Source organism: Paramormyrops kingsleyae, chromosome 23, assembly GCF_048594095.1.
Source record: "Paramormyrops kingsleyae isolate MSU_618 chromosome 23, PKINGS_0.4, whole genome shotgun sequence".
Classification (NCBI taxonomy): domain Eukaryota; kingdom Metazoa; phylum Chordata; class Actinopteri; order Osteoglossiformes; family Mormyridae; genus Paramormyrops; species Paramormyrops kingsleyae.
In genome coordinates, this window is record NC_132819.1 from 10,293,839 (window position 1) to 10,308,296 (window position 14,458).

Sequence of the window (14,458 nt, forward strand, 5' to 3'; positions counted from 1 at the left end):
TTAAAATATATTTTTTTAAATGCATTTTAAAGAGAATAATTAAATTACTGTTAATTGAAAATTACACTTAAATAACTGTTCTGTTAATATCTCTACATCCTTTTTCCATGAACATTTCACATGTGCATGGGCCACAACAAGCATGCAAAGCAGCAGAAATCTAAGACAGACTAGAATGATCACCAGGGGGTATTTAGGACTTACTCAGCTGTGTATCATTGGGTTCTGTATTTTCTTTCTATGATATTCCATTGTGTTTGTCAGAGAGGCCTTATTTCATAACTGGCCTGTGCTGACTTTTTACCCTCAGTGAAGCTGCTTGGGGACTACAAACATGGTGGTGTTTGGCCGGCACTAGGAACAAGGGTCTCAGCTCTTTATTGGTCTATAGCTCTGCCAATCAGAACCAGGAAAATACAACCAGGGACCTGTATCACAAAGCAGGATTTCTTTCCTAGCTGCAGAACTTATTGGATTTAAGGTAGTCTGGGTTAAATGTAAGTGAACGAAGATAAAATCCATGTAAACTGGGATACCTTACATTCGACGGGATAGACTGTTGCAGACACACTCTCAACAGACAGGAACAAATATGTCTGATTTTAGGGTTTGCAAATGTTTTTGACCATTAAACTTTATTCTCTTTCCCTGCGATAAAATACTAGCAGATAGCTAGACAGTTAGCAGCACTAAATTTAGTGGAAGTTAATTGTTCTGCTAACCATTTTAGTAGCGGAAATGTGTATTTATAGACTTAAATCATGAGTAATTTGCCTTCACTCCTCGTAAAAATTCGGTCCACCTATCCATTCATCTCTAACTTTACCCCCAGTACCATATAACACTATTGTGATTTTTTTAGTTTGTTTTAGGTGAAACGATGTGAAATGTGAAAATGTCATAAATATTGCCAGACTTTGTATTCAGATGAAAATTCAGTTTTCAAACTTTAACGTGCCATAAACGGAAACAGTCTTTATTTACATGACTAATGTGTCAGGCTGATTTCTGTTCTGTCAAATGAACCCCCAGATACGTGCGCATTTACATGCGGCGTGTCACATCCTTTATTTTTCTCCCCCCAAAAGTCTCTGGCATCCTCCTGAAGGGGAGAGGAGTCTTCAGTGATTTGGGCTCCTCCGTTGCCAAACTGTGCTGTTGCTGGCTGTGCAAACAGGGCAGACTGACAAGAGCTGTTATGGCTTTGTAAGCATAAAGGAAGCGAGCGGGCGGCCTTCTGCGTGGGCTGCGGCTGCTCGGCGGCCTTCTGCGTGGGCTGCGGCTGCACGGCGGCCTTCTGTGTGGGCTGTGGCTGCACGGCGTCAGTGCTTTCTGTTTCGCTAAATGGATGCTTACATTTCTTCTCCAGCAGCCTGTATAATATACATTATGCTGCACTTATCACATGTGCTGTACAGAAATTGCCAAAGCTATATATAGCATACTATGGATAATTGGTTTACTGTTAGTTCATATAATCAATACAGTTCTCTAAACTCTTTTAAAACCATTATTTACACAGTTTTCGAGTGAAAATTATGGAGATAATGGATTGAATAGAATTTAAGAGTCTTCTATGTTTTTCCTGTGGAATAATTCCCTTACTGTCGGTTTTTGTCTTTATGGCCATGAATATATTGCATGTGTGTGCATATGTGTTTGAGTCTATCTTTGTGTACCTATATGAGTACCTTGTTTGTTTATATTTAAAATTTAGTATAGCAGCGAATGTCTCGTTATGTCTCCATGTATTCCTGTGGGACAGTGCGCCTCAGAGGGTTTTCGCTGTCTGACTTCGTCTGTTTTCCTTATTTTATTTCTCTTCTTCTCTTTTCTGTGCACGTGTCAGTTGTTCCTTGCTTCTATTGCCACAACAGCCATCTCCTGATTTATGTTATTCTGTGATTTGTAACATGTGTAATTCCCTTAAAAAAGCCAACTATTCATGGAAGACAGTTATTTAAAAAGTATAAATATTGACAGAACATTAAATATCAAAGGTATAATTTAATGAAGTGCAGCAAACATCTGAGTAATCGACGCAGTATTAGATGAAGATGCCCTGGTGTGGGGTGGCAGTCGGGTCATGGGGGGATAACCTGGGAACTGGGGAAAAAGGGGAGGCTTCCAGAGGTTTCATCCTGGATTTGGGCAATTTCCAAACAAAAAGGTTTGGATGAATAGGAATAGCATTTGGAGTCAGAAGGTGGCTGCTAAGGCGCCTCTGCAGGTTAGCCTAACCTAACCCTAAGCCTAACCCTAATCCTAACCCATGACGGGAAAGTCGCCGGTGCAAATCCCATGGCTGCTGTTGCCACTGCTGAGGCCTTTGAGCCCCACTTATCCGGGCTTAATGACCAAAGCACCTGCAACAGATACATGCAGTTCAGTTTGGCTGCGTGGTAATTCGCATACCTATCGTATGTGAACTGGGTGTGTGGGGATTTTCCAGCTGACGTTCTTGCGTGTCGGATTTCCTGTCTGACCACAGTCATTAGCACGCCGATGCCAGTTCCCCCCTTTGTTCTTTGTCTGTTTTTCCATCCCCCTCATTCTTTGTGCTCATGTCAGATTGTATATGTTTTCATTGTCTTATCTGCACAAAAACTCTAAATCCACCTGCATTACAGGTGGAGTACGATGGTTTGACAGGCCGGGTGGAATTCAATGGTAAAGGCCAAAGGACCAACTACACCATCAGCATTCTGGAGAAGCACAGAGGAGGTCACGAAGAGGTCAGCTGCAATGAAAACAGAAAACAGCACTCCGTAAATCTGCACTGCGTGTAGCAACATGCACCAGTATTGTTTTGTTGATTGTAAACTGATGATATGAAAGTAGAAAGAATTACTGATGTCAAATTTCGAATCCTTTGAGTTTGTTTCAATGAAACATTTTATAGCTTATTACTTCCCAGGTCTTCAGTATACCCCAGATCTGTCCGTTTCCCAGGCTGTTATTTAGTAGGAAGGTAGACTGTAAAAGTCAAAAGACAAGCAGGCCTTCATTCTCAGTTCTGAGGAAGCTCCTGTGGATTTTCTGCAGCATTTCTTGATATCTATCAAGTTTTCCTCACTCCCCTCTGCTTGCATAACATTTTTTTCCACGACTCCTCTATTACCAATCCAGCGCTCTTACTCCTTAGCTGCTACACCTTGTGTTTCATTGTTGTTCATTACTGTGCTTCCCTTTGGACAAAAGTATCAGCTACATAAGTAAATGTCGGTGTCAGTTTGGGAGCGACCTGGAAGGCCCAAAGCTTCATGACAAGCTAAGCCATTCGTTAGACACAGCAGAAAGGCCGCACTCTCCAGAAGAAGCACGAGCGACTTACTGAACCAGTCAATCAAATAATAAAGACAGTGTGACTTCTGAAAGGCAGATGCACGGTGGCCGTAATGACGGCCTTCCGGACTTGACAAAAGGCACATGTGTAAGCTTCCATTCTCCAAGGGGCACCTATTTTACTTAAACCACGGTAAATGTACATTCACAGGTATACAGAAAAGATCTATGGGTCTTTTTGGGAGCGGGTAAGCAGTGATTACCAATCTTTTGTCTCCTTTTCATCCATTCATTGAATAACCACCAGGCGTTTGAATGCTTATGATTGCTTAGGCATTCATCACTCTTGAGGTGCAATGCTAAAAATGGACAATTAAATCATCCGGCAGGTATTCAGCAGGGCCAGAAATGTCGGCTCATTGACTAATACATCTTCTGTGTAGTCGGTGTTTCTGTCTTGTTTTGCCATGTCAGCTGAACAGCTTGTGCCTCCCCTCTCTTACAGATTGGGATCTGGTACTCCAACAACACACTGACTATGAACTGCACTTCTCTGGACCTCAGTGTGTCTGAAACTTTGGCCAACAAAACACTCATTGTCACCACAATATTGGTAAGAGCAAGAGAGCAAAATTCAGCCAAGTGCCCCAGGCCATAGAACACACCCTACATGGGGTGACGGTCCTGCACACAGCACACATACACTCACACACTATGGAATACATACTGTTTCACATACCTGAAGGCTGTTTTTACTGTGGAAGGAAATCTACAGTATGCAATACGGTGGGAAACTCCCAAACTCCACACACCTGGTGTGCATGCTATGGAAAACATGTCTGCCCCAGTCCCCTGCTGTTATTTTAATACATAACAGCCTTGTGTCAGCCAGCATATATGGGTGTTTTTGTAGGAAAACCCCTACGTCATGCGCAAAGCCAACTACCAGGACTTTCAGGGCAATGACCAGTACGAGGGCTTCTGTGTGGAAATGCTGAAAGAGATGGCTGACATCCTCAAGTTCTCCTTCCGCATCAAGCTGGTGGACGATGGGCTGTACGGGGCCCCGGAGGCCAATGGCTCCTGGACAGGCATGGTGGGGGAGCTCATCAGCCGGGTGAGTACCTCGCCTCCCTCCCGGCCGACTCCTGGCTCCTGACTCCCGGTGCGGCTCCTCCCTCCTCAGCCTTCCTGGGTCGCCCCCCCATCATTCTTTGTGCCCAATACAAAGGCACGGTGTCGGAGGTGTGGTTTACCTGAGAGCGCCTCCTGATGGCTGCCTGCTTCCTCCCCTGTCTTTCTCCCTCTGTAACCCCGCACTCCAAGCAGAAAGCGGACTTGGCTGTAGCCGCCTTCACCATCACGTCAGAGAGAGAGAAAGTCATCGACTTCTCGAAGCCCTTCATGTCGCTTGGCATCAGCATCCTCTACAGAGTGCATCCTGTAAGGAGCAGCGCCGGGGACCGGCTGCGGACAAAAAGCACAGACTGATGCATGCAGACCCACAGCAGTGCATGAGAAACACAGCTTGCCCTGAAATATAAGATGTGTTTTGGAAAAATAAATCCATTTTCCTGATTACATTCTGAGAGATGCTGCCCTCTCGTGGTCGAGATAAAAACTGCATGTTTAAAAAAGGCGGCATGTTTTCAGGTTACTTGCCATTTAAATTGCCTTTTCAGGGCAGGAAACCAGGCTACTTCTCCTTCCTGGACCCCTTCTCCCCAGCTGTCTGGCTCTTCATGCTTCTTGCATACCTGGCTGTCAGCTGTGTGCTCTTCCTGGCTGCCAGGTACAGTAACATGTCAATATACAGAAATGGTGCCATTTACAGCCATTTCTAAGACCTTAAGTCGATTAAATTCCCATCCATCCCGCCATCTTCTTTGCAGGGCCGTGGATTAAATCTGTTTAACAGAATTGCTTCCAGTGATAATACATGCACTAAGCGTGATTAGTGTAGCTGTATGTAGCTGCAATAAATGGCTGTAATATCTTCCTGTCACGTGTGTGCTTAATATCAATGTGTAGCTCATTTGATGTTTTCAGCCGGATGCCTCCTCTGTCGTTTCCTCGTTCAGAATGAGTCCGTTTGAGTGGTACGAGCTGAGCCCCTGCCTGCGTGGGCACAGGGATGTGCTGGAGAACCCGTACACCCTGGGCAACAGCCTCTGGTTCCCCGTGGGAGGCTTCATGCAACAGGGCTCGGAGGTCATGCCCCGGGCGCTGTCCACCCGCTGCGTCAGCGGAGTCTGGTGAGTGCCCCGCAACCGAGCGCGTCCATGTCATCAGAGACGGGGTGACGACTAGGGCCCAGCCTCCCGTGCCCATGCACTGTGTCACTGGGGACCACAGAGATGCAGGAATTACAGTAGCACGTGCTGCCTCACTGGGCACTGGCACTATGGCCTCTAGATCCTACATCTCCATGCATCCCTTAGTAAGCCGTGGCAGAGAGGCCCTCAGCGCAGAGCATACGCACATGGTCTGCTGAAGCATGCTGCTGTACAGCTCTTCCTCCTCATCCTGTTCCGGCTCAGGTGGGCCTTCACCCTCATCATCATCTCCTCCTACACCGCCAATCTGGCGGCTTTCCTCACGGTGCAGAGAATGGAGGTGCCCATCAAGTCCCCCGATGACCTGGCGGACCAGACCAACATCCAGTACGGCACCATCCATGGGGGGAGCACCATGACCTTCTTCATGGTACGGCCCGCTGCCTGCAGATGTATGACAGACCACTGGTTATGTGTATGAACATGGATGACGAGCTCAATGGACACTGGCTTGGGCCTTGTTCGGGAACTGAAGGGCTGATTTCTGTAACAAAAAACAAAAGTGTTTCTGATACATTCACCATTAGTCAGTTTGGTCATTCAGTCAAATAAGCAACTGCAGCGATACCAAACCAAATCATTACATGTGATCATTAATATTAGTACTGATGACAAACTGAAGGATAATTTACTGGATCATAATAAAAGTTGTGATTAAAGTGGCATCTTCATTATAGGGGCCAGCACGATTATATTCTGAACAAACCTGTATGACAGGTGACAGATATAACAGCATTCAATGAACATAAGTATTCAAACCCCCATTTCTTAGACATGATTACCCAATCATGCATCACTTCCTGCCTTTTAACTCTTATAGTAAACGCCATGAATTTGAGATCCACTTATGCTTCATTTCTGAGAATGAAAGTCATATATTTGGAGCGATGTGTGGGGCGATGTGCAGCCTGTAATGCATGTGACGCATGTGATGCGTTTAATGCCCGTGATGCCCCTGATGCCCGTAATACCCATGATGCCCGTAATGCTCATGATGCCTGTAATGTTCATGATATCCGTGATGCCTGAAATGCCCATGATGCCCGTGATGCCCGTGATGCCCGTAATACCCATGATGCCCGTAATGCTCATGATGCCTGTAATGTTCATGATATCCGTGATGCCTGAAATGCCCGTGATGCCCATGATGCCTGAGATGCCTGAAATGCCTGAAATGCCCATGATGCCTGTAATGCTCATGATGCCCATGATGCCCGTGATGCCCATGATGCCCGTGATGCCCATGATGCCTGTAATGTTCATGATATCCGTGATGCCTGAAATGCCCGTGATGCCCGTGATGCCCATGATGCCTGAGATGCCTGAAATGCCTGAAATGCCCATGATGCCTGTAATGCTCATGATGCCCATGATGCCCGTGATGCCCATGATGCCCGTGATGCCCATGATGCACGTAATGCCCGTGATGCCCATGATGCACGTAATGCCGTGATGCACGTAATGCCCATATGGGTCGTGATGCCCATGATGCCTGTAAGGCCCTTGATGCCCGTGATGCCCATGATGCCCATAAGGCCCGTAATACCCATAAACCCTGGGCCGGCACCTCGCCCCCCTCCGCTGCTCCAGCATTCTGTCTGGATTATTCCTCCCTCTCAGTGTATTTCTACCCTGAATACTGAAGGTAAATCGGGGCAACACTCGATAGTGTAAATGCCTTTCTGTTATAATAGTTACATATTATCCATCCATATTCCGATGAACATGGAATACCAGTCCATGGATTACATGGAATGGGAGGGATCACCCATTTCGGACACTTTAGAGGTGCCATTGATCCCAAGGCATGTCTTTGTGCTGTGGTAGGAAACCTGATCAGAACATATAGATTGCAGACTAGGCTACACACTGAACTCATAATTCTGGAAGCAGGAGGCAACAGTCTTTGTCTAAATGCCCACACTGCCCATCCTGTATTAGTTTGTTGACAAATTTGTAATTGTCAATGTTATCATGAGTTGAGTAGCTTTTTCAGGAGTTTACATGAGCTATATCATCTCATCTCCAAATGTCTGGAGGCATGAGATATGTGAACCTGATAAGAGATCACAGTGCTTTGAGGAAGCTGTTTGTGAATACCTGAAAACTCAGCCTTGGTGTGCTCATCTGACCCAACAGAACTCACGGTACCAGACCTACCAGCGCATGTGGAACTACATGTACTCCAAGCAGCCCAGCGTGTTTGTGAAGAGCACCGAAGAGGGTGTCGCCCGTGTTGTCAACTCCAGATATGCCTTCCTGCTGGAGAGCACCATGAACGAGTACCACCGGCGGCTGAACTGCAACCTCACGCAAATCGGGGGCCTGCTGGACACCAAGGGATACGGCATCGGCATGCCACTGGGTAGGGGGGGGGCACCGGCACCTCATTGGGATGCCTGTGATCTACAGCTTCATGTTGACTGACTGCCCCTCTGTGAAGGGCTGATTTTGGCTTCTCAGTGGTGGGACAGCAATGCACCAATGTCCACATGTGGCATCCATTACATTCCGTCCTTTCCCTCTTTGTTGTAGGTTCTCCATTCAGAGATGAGATCACTTTGGCCATCCTTCAGCTCCAGGAGAATAATCGTCTGGAGATCTTGAAGCGGCGCTGGTGGGAGGGTGGACAGTGCCCGAAGGAGGAGGACCACCGGGCGACGGGTTCGTGTCCCTCAGCAAAGCCAGGCCTGGGATATCACAGACGGTTGGGACTTAGGGCTGGACGGGAGTGGGCACAGTGGGGTGCCATGTGTCTGTAGGTCCAGGAGAACCTACAACATTGTGGGAGGTGTTGAATGAGATTAGCCTACTGTTTGGATCATACCAAAACAATCAGTTCTAGCAGTAGAGCTAAAGGAAGAATGTCTAGCAACAATGTCTAGCCCTCTGCTAAGCTTCTGTTTGAGTGACTGATATGATATCTCGCACAGGACTGGGCATGGAGAACATTGGGGGCATATTCGTGGTACTCATCTGTGGCCTGATCATCGCCGTGTTTGTGGCCATCATGGAGTTTGTCTGGTCAACGCGACGCTCGGCCGAGAAGGACGAGGTACGGCCTAACCGCTGCCGGCATGGAAGCCAGAGGCTTTCCCCAGTAGGTTCATCTGGAAATCGTCTGCTTAGCTCCAGGCCTGTACTTGTCTGTGCAGCACTGTCCTGGAAGCCACTCTCTTGTCCTTTGCCACAGCATGTTTGTAATGTAGTGCTCTCTCTATCTGAGGATTCGTCTCTCAGTAAAAGTTCCATATTTGGTAGTTTCCTGCTTTCAAATACGACCAGGATTTAACTTGGAACTTTGTCTCTGATAATCAGATAATCCAGCTGAATATCAGCTTTTTCACCGGCGCCTTTTCCCCCAGATCACAACAGTCACATCACTACTTCAGAGGTACATCACACACAAATGAGGGGTTTCCTACAGTAATCCTGCATTATAGTCTTCTTTAAGGGATACTGTAGCTTGTCAGTCTACCTTTCAGCACTCAAATGTTGTATTAAACTTTTAGAAAAATTGATTCATTCATAGCTGAAAGGCTGCATTTTAAAACCCACACAGGGGAATTGGCTGCGGAGAGCTGCGGTGGTCTGTGTAAATAGTCAATTTAATCCACTCTGTTGTGATAAGGTGCCATCTAATAAAGTAAGCGATATTATCCATGTGATTCCTTGGCTGATACGGGACAGTGTGTGTAGAAACAGATGTGCACAAATCCTGCTGAGGCAGTGACCACAGAATTATGGGTAAACTTTAGTTTAAGGTCCTTTCTGGAGCAAGGTATCTTTATAATACGTTTCTACGTTTGAGTGCAAGTGAATTTTTCTATGTATTTATATATTATCAAATGATCGCTAATGAGCAGACCTTTAAGGTTTAGGAATAGCCCATTTAGTATATTGCATAGTTTTTTAGTTGCAGGTGATCTGCAACTAAAAAAAAAAAAAACTCTTTAGTAAATAAACGTTTTAGTAAATAGTTTCTGAGACTGGAGTAAGATATCTTTGTAATACATTTCTATATTTGACCACAAGTGAATTGTTTTATTAATTGATGCAAGATCAAATGATTGGTGACAGTTTGATAATAGCTAAGGAGCAGACCTTAAGCTGAAATGCTATGGAATTACACTCCTTAAAAGTGACAGCCAACAGTCAGTGTCTCCTATTGCTTCCCAGAGTGTAAATCCGAGCGTCACGCTTCTCCTGCTCAGTCCCAGGGCACTGCCATGCTTGCTTGTTATAATTTTAGGTTGTTCTTCGAGTCTTTTTTTTTTTTCCTTTTCCATGCCAACCTTTACCCCTGTCACGTGTGTGCTTAATATCAATATGTGTTTACCCCCACATAATGTCACCTTAACATGAACCTTTGCATTATGTCTGTGCTCCTGGAGAAGGTCAGTACATATGCAACATGTAGGATGCTTATGGAGAGATTGGGGACCAGAACATTTCTTTTAATGTAAGAGGAGAGTGATTTCTGCTCATTGGTGCACAGGTAACCTTCAAGTCACCCTGTATTCCTGGTTTCATTCTTGATCTGCTCTGATGCAGTGCTCTTTGTCATTCCTGTTCTGCACTGATGCAGTGCTCTTTGTCATTCCTGTTCTGCACTGATGCAGTGCTCTTTGTCATTCCCGTTCTGCACTGATGCAGTGCTCTTTGTCATTCCTGTTCTGCACTGATGCAGTGCTCTTTGTCATTCCCGTTCTGCTCTGATGCAGTGCTCTTTGTCATTCCCGTTCTGCACTGATGCAGTGCTCTTTGTCATTCCCGTTCTGCTCTGATGCAGTGCTCTTTGTCATTCCTGTTCTGCACCGATGCAGTGCTCTTTGTCATTCCTGGTCTGCACTGATGCAGTGCTCTTTGTCATTCCTGGTCTGCACTGATGCAGTGCTCTTTGTCACCCTGTATTTCCTTTGCGTCTTTTTATGTTTTCCTGTTTTTTTCTTTTCTTTCTTCCATTTTCTTCTTTCTCTTCCTCAGGTGTCTGTCTGCCTGGAGATGATAAGCGAGCTTCATAGTGCCATCTCCTGTAAAAAGAGCTCTCGTCCCAAGCGACGGCGCCACCTGCTGGGAGCCCGGGGGCCCCGCCACCCTGCCCGTCTCTCCCTCAGTGCCCCGCGCCCACTGCGACTTGTGAGGGACCTGCGGCTGAGCAATGGCAAACTGTACAGCAGTGCGGCACCGCTGGCTCCGGGGGGGGCCCCAGCTATAGGCCCGGGGCCACAGTGTCTGCTAGAGGATCACACAGGGGCCAAAAGCACCCCCACGGCCCTGCTAGCCCCCCAGCGGAGCTGTCCACACATCCGCATCTGCCAGGAGTGCCGACGGATCCAGAGCCTGAGGTCACCCTGCCCCAGGGCCGGCACCTCGCCCCCCTCCGCTGCTCCAGCATGCCTCCCCCCACCGCTGCCCCCATCCTCTTCCAGTACAGGCAGCGAAAGGCGTGGAGGGGACAGCCCTCACCTCCCACACCTTACACCTCCTCCACGAGCTCTGCCCTCCTCCTATAGCAGAACCAGTGCCGATCTGGGGGCAGAACAGGACTAAGCTGGAAGGGCTGAATGGAGGACTGGGCCCCACATGCACATGCACACACACACACACACACACACACACACACAGAGTGTCGTCTGTGGAAGGAAAAGGGCCTCCAGGCCACCAAATGAATTGACCCAGACCTGGAGCAGATGGCTGGATATTGTGAGCTCAGGTGGGGTACTCTGGGCATGGAAGCAGAAACAAGGAAGACCAGCCCAGCGTGGTTGTATGCTTGGAAATGTCCTTTACCCAGAATGCACTGTGCCTTGCAGGGCAGCTAGGATAACACCACGGTGACGCTTTTATGGAAGGCACTGTGTAGGGGCACTAAAATGATGGAACTGATGTTCTTCTGTGAACAACACCTATTTAGCCTTTGTTGTTTATCACCATGGTGACAGGACCAGTGTAATGTAAGAAGCAACCTGTGAAGATCTTGCATTAAACTTCAACATCTCCAACTGCGGGAAGATCTCTCGCACCTGGAACCCGGGTCTGTAGCTGAAGTATAGAGGCCGTGGATGTAAGGGATCCCGGCCTGCAGAGTGTGAAAGATAGAAGCCTGGACTATTCTCTCCTTTTCTTTCCTGTGGCTAGCTGCATAAACTGTGCTTATGTCCGAAGGATTTTCAAATGTAGGTGCTGTGTCTTATTTAAGTTGTTAAATAAAACTGTCAGTCATTGGGTTCAGCTGACTAATGCCACCTTCCACCTGCATGCCAAGCTAAACCGAATCTGCACCCAAGCTGGAAAAGACCTAATGTCTCTCTGAGAGCCATGGGCTGTAGGCCGCTGGAAAAGGCCTAATGTCTCTCTGAGAGCCGTGGGCTGTAGGCCACTGGAAAAAGCCTAATGTCTCTCTGAGAGCTGTGGGCTGTAGGCCGCTGGAAAAGGCCTAATGTCTCTCTGAGAGCCATGGGCTGTAGGCCTCAGTCCAAGATCATTTAGCCACGAGATTAGAAGGTAAGAGTGACCACTGTCTTCAAAAGGAAATGCCCACCCTGGAGTGTGTAGGAGTGTCACATCTACATGACCTTTTACATCTTAATTTTGCAGGTGATTTTATCCAATCAGGAAGCAGGGTCATCAGTGTCTCTGTGGCGTTTGTGGGTTTAGGGCCTCGTTGAGGGAACAAGCAGTGACATCACTCTGCCAGCCGTGAGCCTCACTCAGTTTTTTCTCATCAACATAACAGTTGGGTACAAACATTATAGATGCCCCCTAGTCAACAGTATGAAATGAAAATAGTGTCAGAAACAAATGCTCTATAGTTACTTATAAATATGCATTCAACTGATTTCACTCAGTATTAAATATTCAACTCAATATTAAATATTAATACTTAAAGAATAATAAATATAGTCATAATAATATATCAATATAATAATAATATAATCAAAAATCTCCATTTGTTGCTTTTGCTCAGCACCGATATACCACCTTATGAAAGCACATTTCGTGGCTAAATGGAAACAGAGACAAGATTAATTTGCCACCTAGATTTTTTCCTTTTGCATTTATTCACCAAGAACCTCGTTTCTGCCTGGTGAACCATTTTGCCAGGGCAGGCTGCCTGTCTGATGATGTCACACCGGTTTGCCGTCTCGGTTACAGCCCGGCATGCTAGTGGAGAATCTGCATCATATTCACTGTGAATTGTGAGTATATTATGATATGGACTTACAAAACCATGAAAATGACAAAAAAATATTTTTGATAATGTAATGAAAACTGTTGTAAAAATTATTAAAATCAAAACAATTATCAACCAGAACCCAAAATCTTAACCGATCTATTTTTAACGGGTGCATTTGACAACGAAACTGTCAAAAATGATAATTAGTGAATCCCAATGGGTTTCGGATCTTGACAGCCTGTCAAAAAAAAATCACAAATAACTTCAAAAATGTATGGTTCAGTAACTCAGTAGCTACAGATGACATGAAAATTACTGTTGTGTCAATCGTGTCTAATGTTACAGAGCTGCTTCAGTTGTTCGCAGCAGAGTCTGCAGTCAAGATGCAACATTCTTCAGGCTGCGGGGAGGCGTTTTAGCCTGAACACTGCGGACCAGTCCTCCGGGCAGCTGCTTACTGGAATAACCAAATGTAAGGTTTGAAAACACTGTCTGTAAGACATATTAATAAAGAGAAGAATCTCAGAATTCCTTTGTTCACAGAAAAAAAAAAAAAATCGGCATTCATCACAATAATAAAGCAAATGACGTATTACAGAAGTGGCAGGACAACGGGGTTTCTGTGAGCTGATAAGTAAAATTGTGTTATTATGTAATATTATTTGAGCATGATCATTATAAAAAAAATTGGAAACTGGATACATATAACGTCCATATGTAAATCATAACTATAAAATAATGCAACAATTAAAGTTTTAGAGACATACAGGTCATTTTAAACAAATAAAAAGGGAAAAGAAAATACAGTAACTTTCCTGTAGTACTTAAGCTGAAGACGACTTGTAAGTGGAGCCGGTTTGTTTCCTTGCCAGTCTAGTTTGCCGGGGACTCCTAAGCGGTGCTATGAAACAGGGCCTGGTTAGCGACACTGAGCTGTGAGTCAGGGTGGTTAGGCTGTTATTAGCCTGTCGGACAGTGCGGACTGACGATTCTCTCAGGAGCCTTAGTGCTCTGCGCGTATAACTGGCAGCTTTCTGAATGCAGGGATCTACTGGGCAGGACGTGCAGAGGCGTGTGGGCAAGACTTATGTGTAACAATTTTCAACATTCCAAATATCCTCATGAAAGAATACACATTTTTTCGTGGTACTGTAATTTCTCACAAGGCAGGTTACAGTAATAGCATGTATTCCACAGCCAAACAGCTTCTGTGAACTTTATAATGACTATGGCTTCCATGAATGGAAATGCAGGCTCCAGTTTCCTCACCTATGTTAATTTGCCTTTGCATACAAGCTAGATGTTCATCCAGGCAGGAGAACATGACTGATTAAGTAATTGGCGGGGACTGTGTGTGTGTGCGTGCGTGCGTGCGCGCGAGTGTGCGAGTGTGTGACGTACACTAAAATTTGCCTTGGAAAAAGCTTGCACTTCAGAGGGGGCAGCATGTGGTTTAATTTTTACCAACTGGACACCCTTGTTTTGCAAATGCTGCCTAAAATAGATCCTTTTGCTGACTTTTTATTTTATCGTGAGAGAGAGTAGCTCTGCAGCTCAGTGCATAATGGTCAGGCCAATATATTGTTGGTGCCACTGTACTGTAGAGATGCTTCCTAAACCAGGCGCGTCTTCTGCGTACCTCATGGGAGCAGCAAAC

General features: G+C 45.9%; 1 protein-coding gene across 2 annotated transcripts in view; it reads left to right on the top strand.

Moving 5' to 3' along the window:
• LOC111839761 (glutamate receptor ionotropic, kainate 5-like) overlaps positions 1-12,862 on the top strand; it is a 36,781-nt gene extending 23,919 nt beyond the window's left edge. The window contains exons 11-21 of one of the 2 annotated variants that reach the window (XM_072705646.1): positions 2,631-2,735; positions 3,791-3,898; positions 4,199-4,402; positions 4,615-4,728; positions 4,968-5,077; positions 5,367-5,540; positions 5,826-5,991; positions 7,761-7,986; positions 8,157-8,285; positions 8,555-8,721; positions 10,608-12,862. In XM_072705646.1, coding sequence (XP_072561747.1) covers positions 2,631-2,735; positions 3,791-3,898; positions 4,199-4,402; positions 4,615-4,728; positions 4,968-5,077; positions 5,367-5,540; positions 5,826-5,991; positions 7,761-7,986; positions 8,157-8,285; positions 8,555-8,721; positions 10,608-11,174 — 2,070 coding nt within the window. In that variant the 3' untranslated portion in view covers positions 11,175-12,862. The remainder of the gene's footprint in view (positions 1-2,630; positions 2,736-3,790; positions 3,899-4,198; positions 4,403-4,614; positions 4,729-4,967; positions 5,078-5,366; positions 5,541-5,825; positions 5,992-7,760; positions 7,987-8,156; positions 8,286-8,554; positions 8,722-10,607) is intronic. The other variant, XM_023803994.2, reaches the window with a different exon arrangement.
• The last annotated feature ends 1,596 nt before the right edge of the window (positions 12,863-14,458 follow it).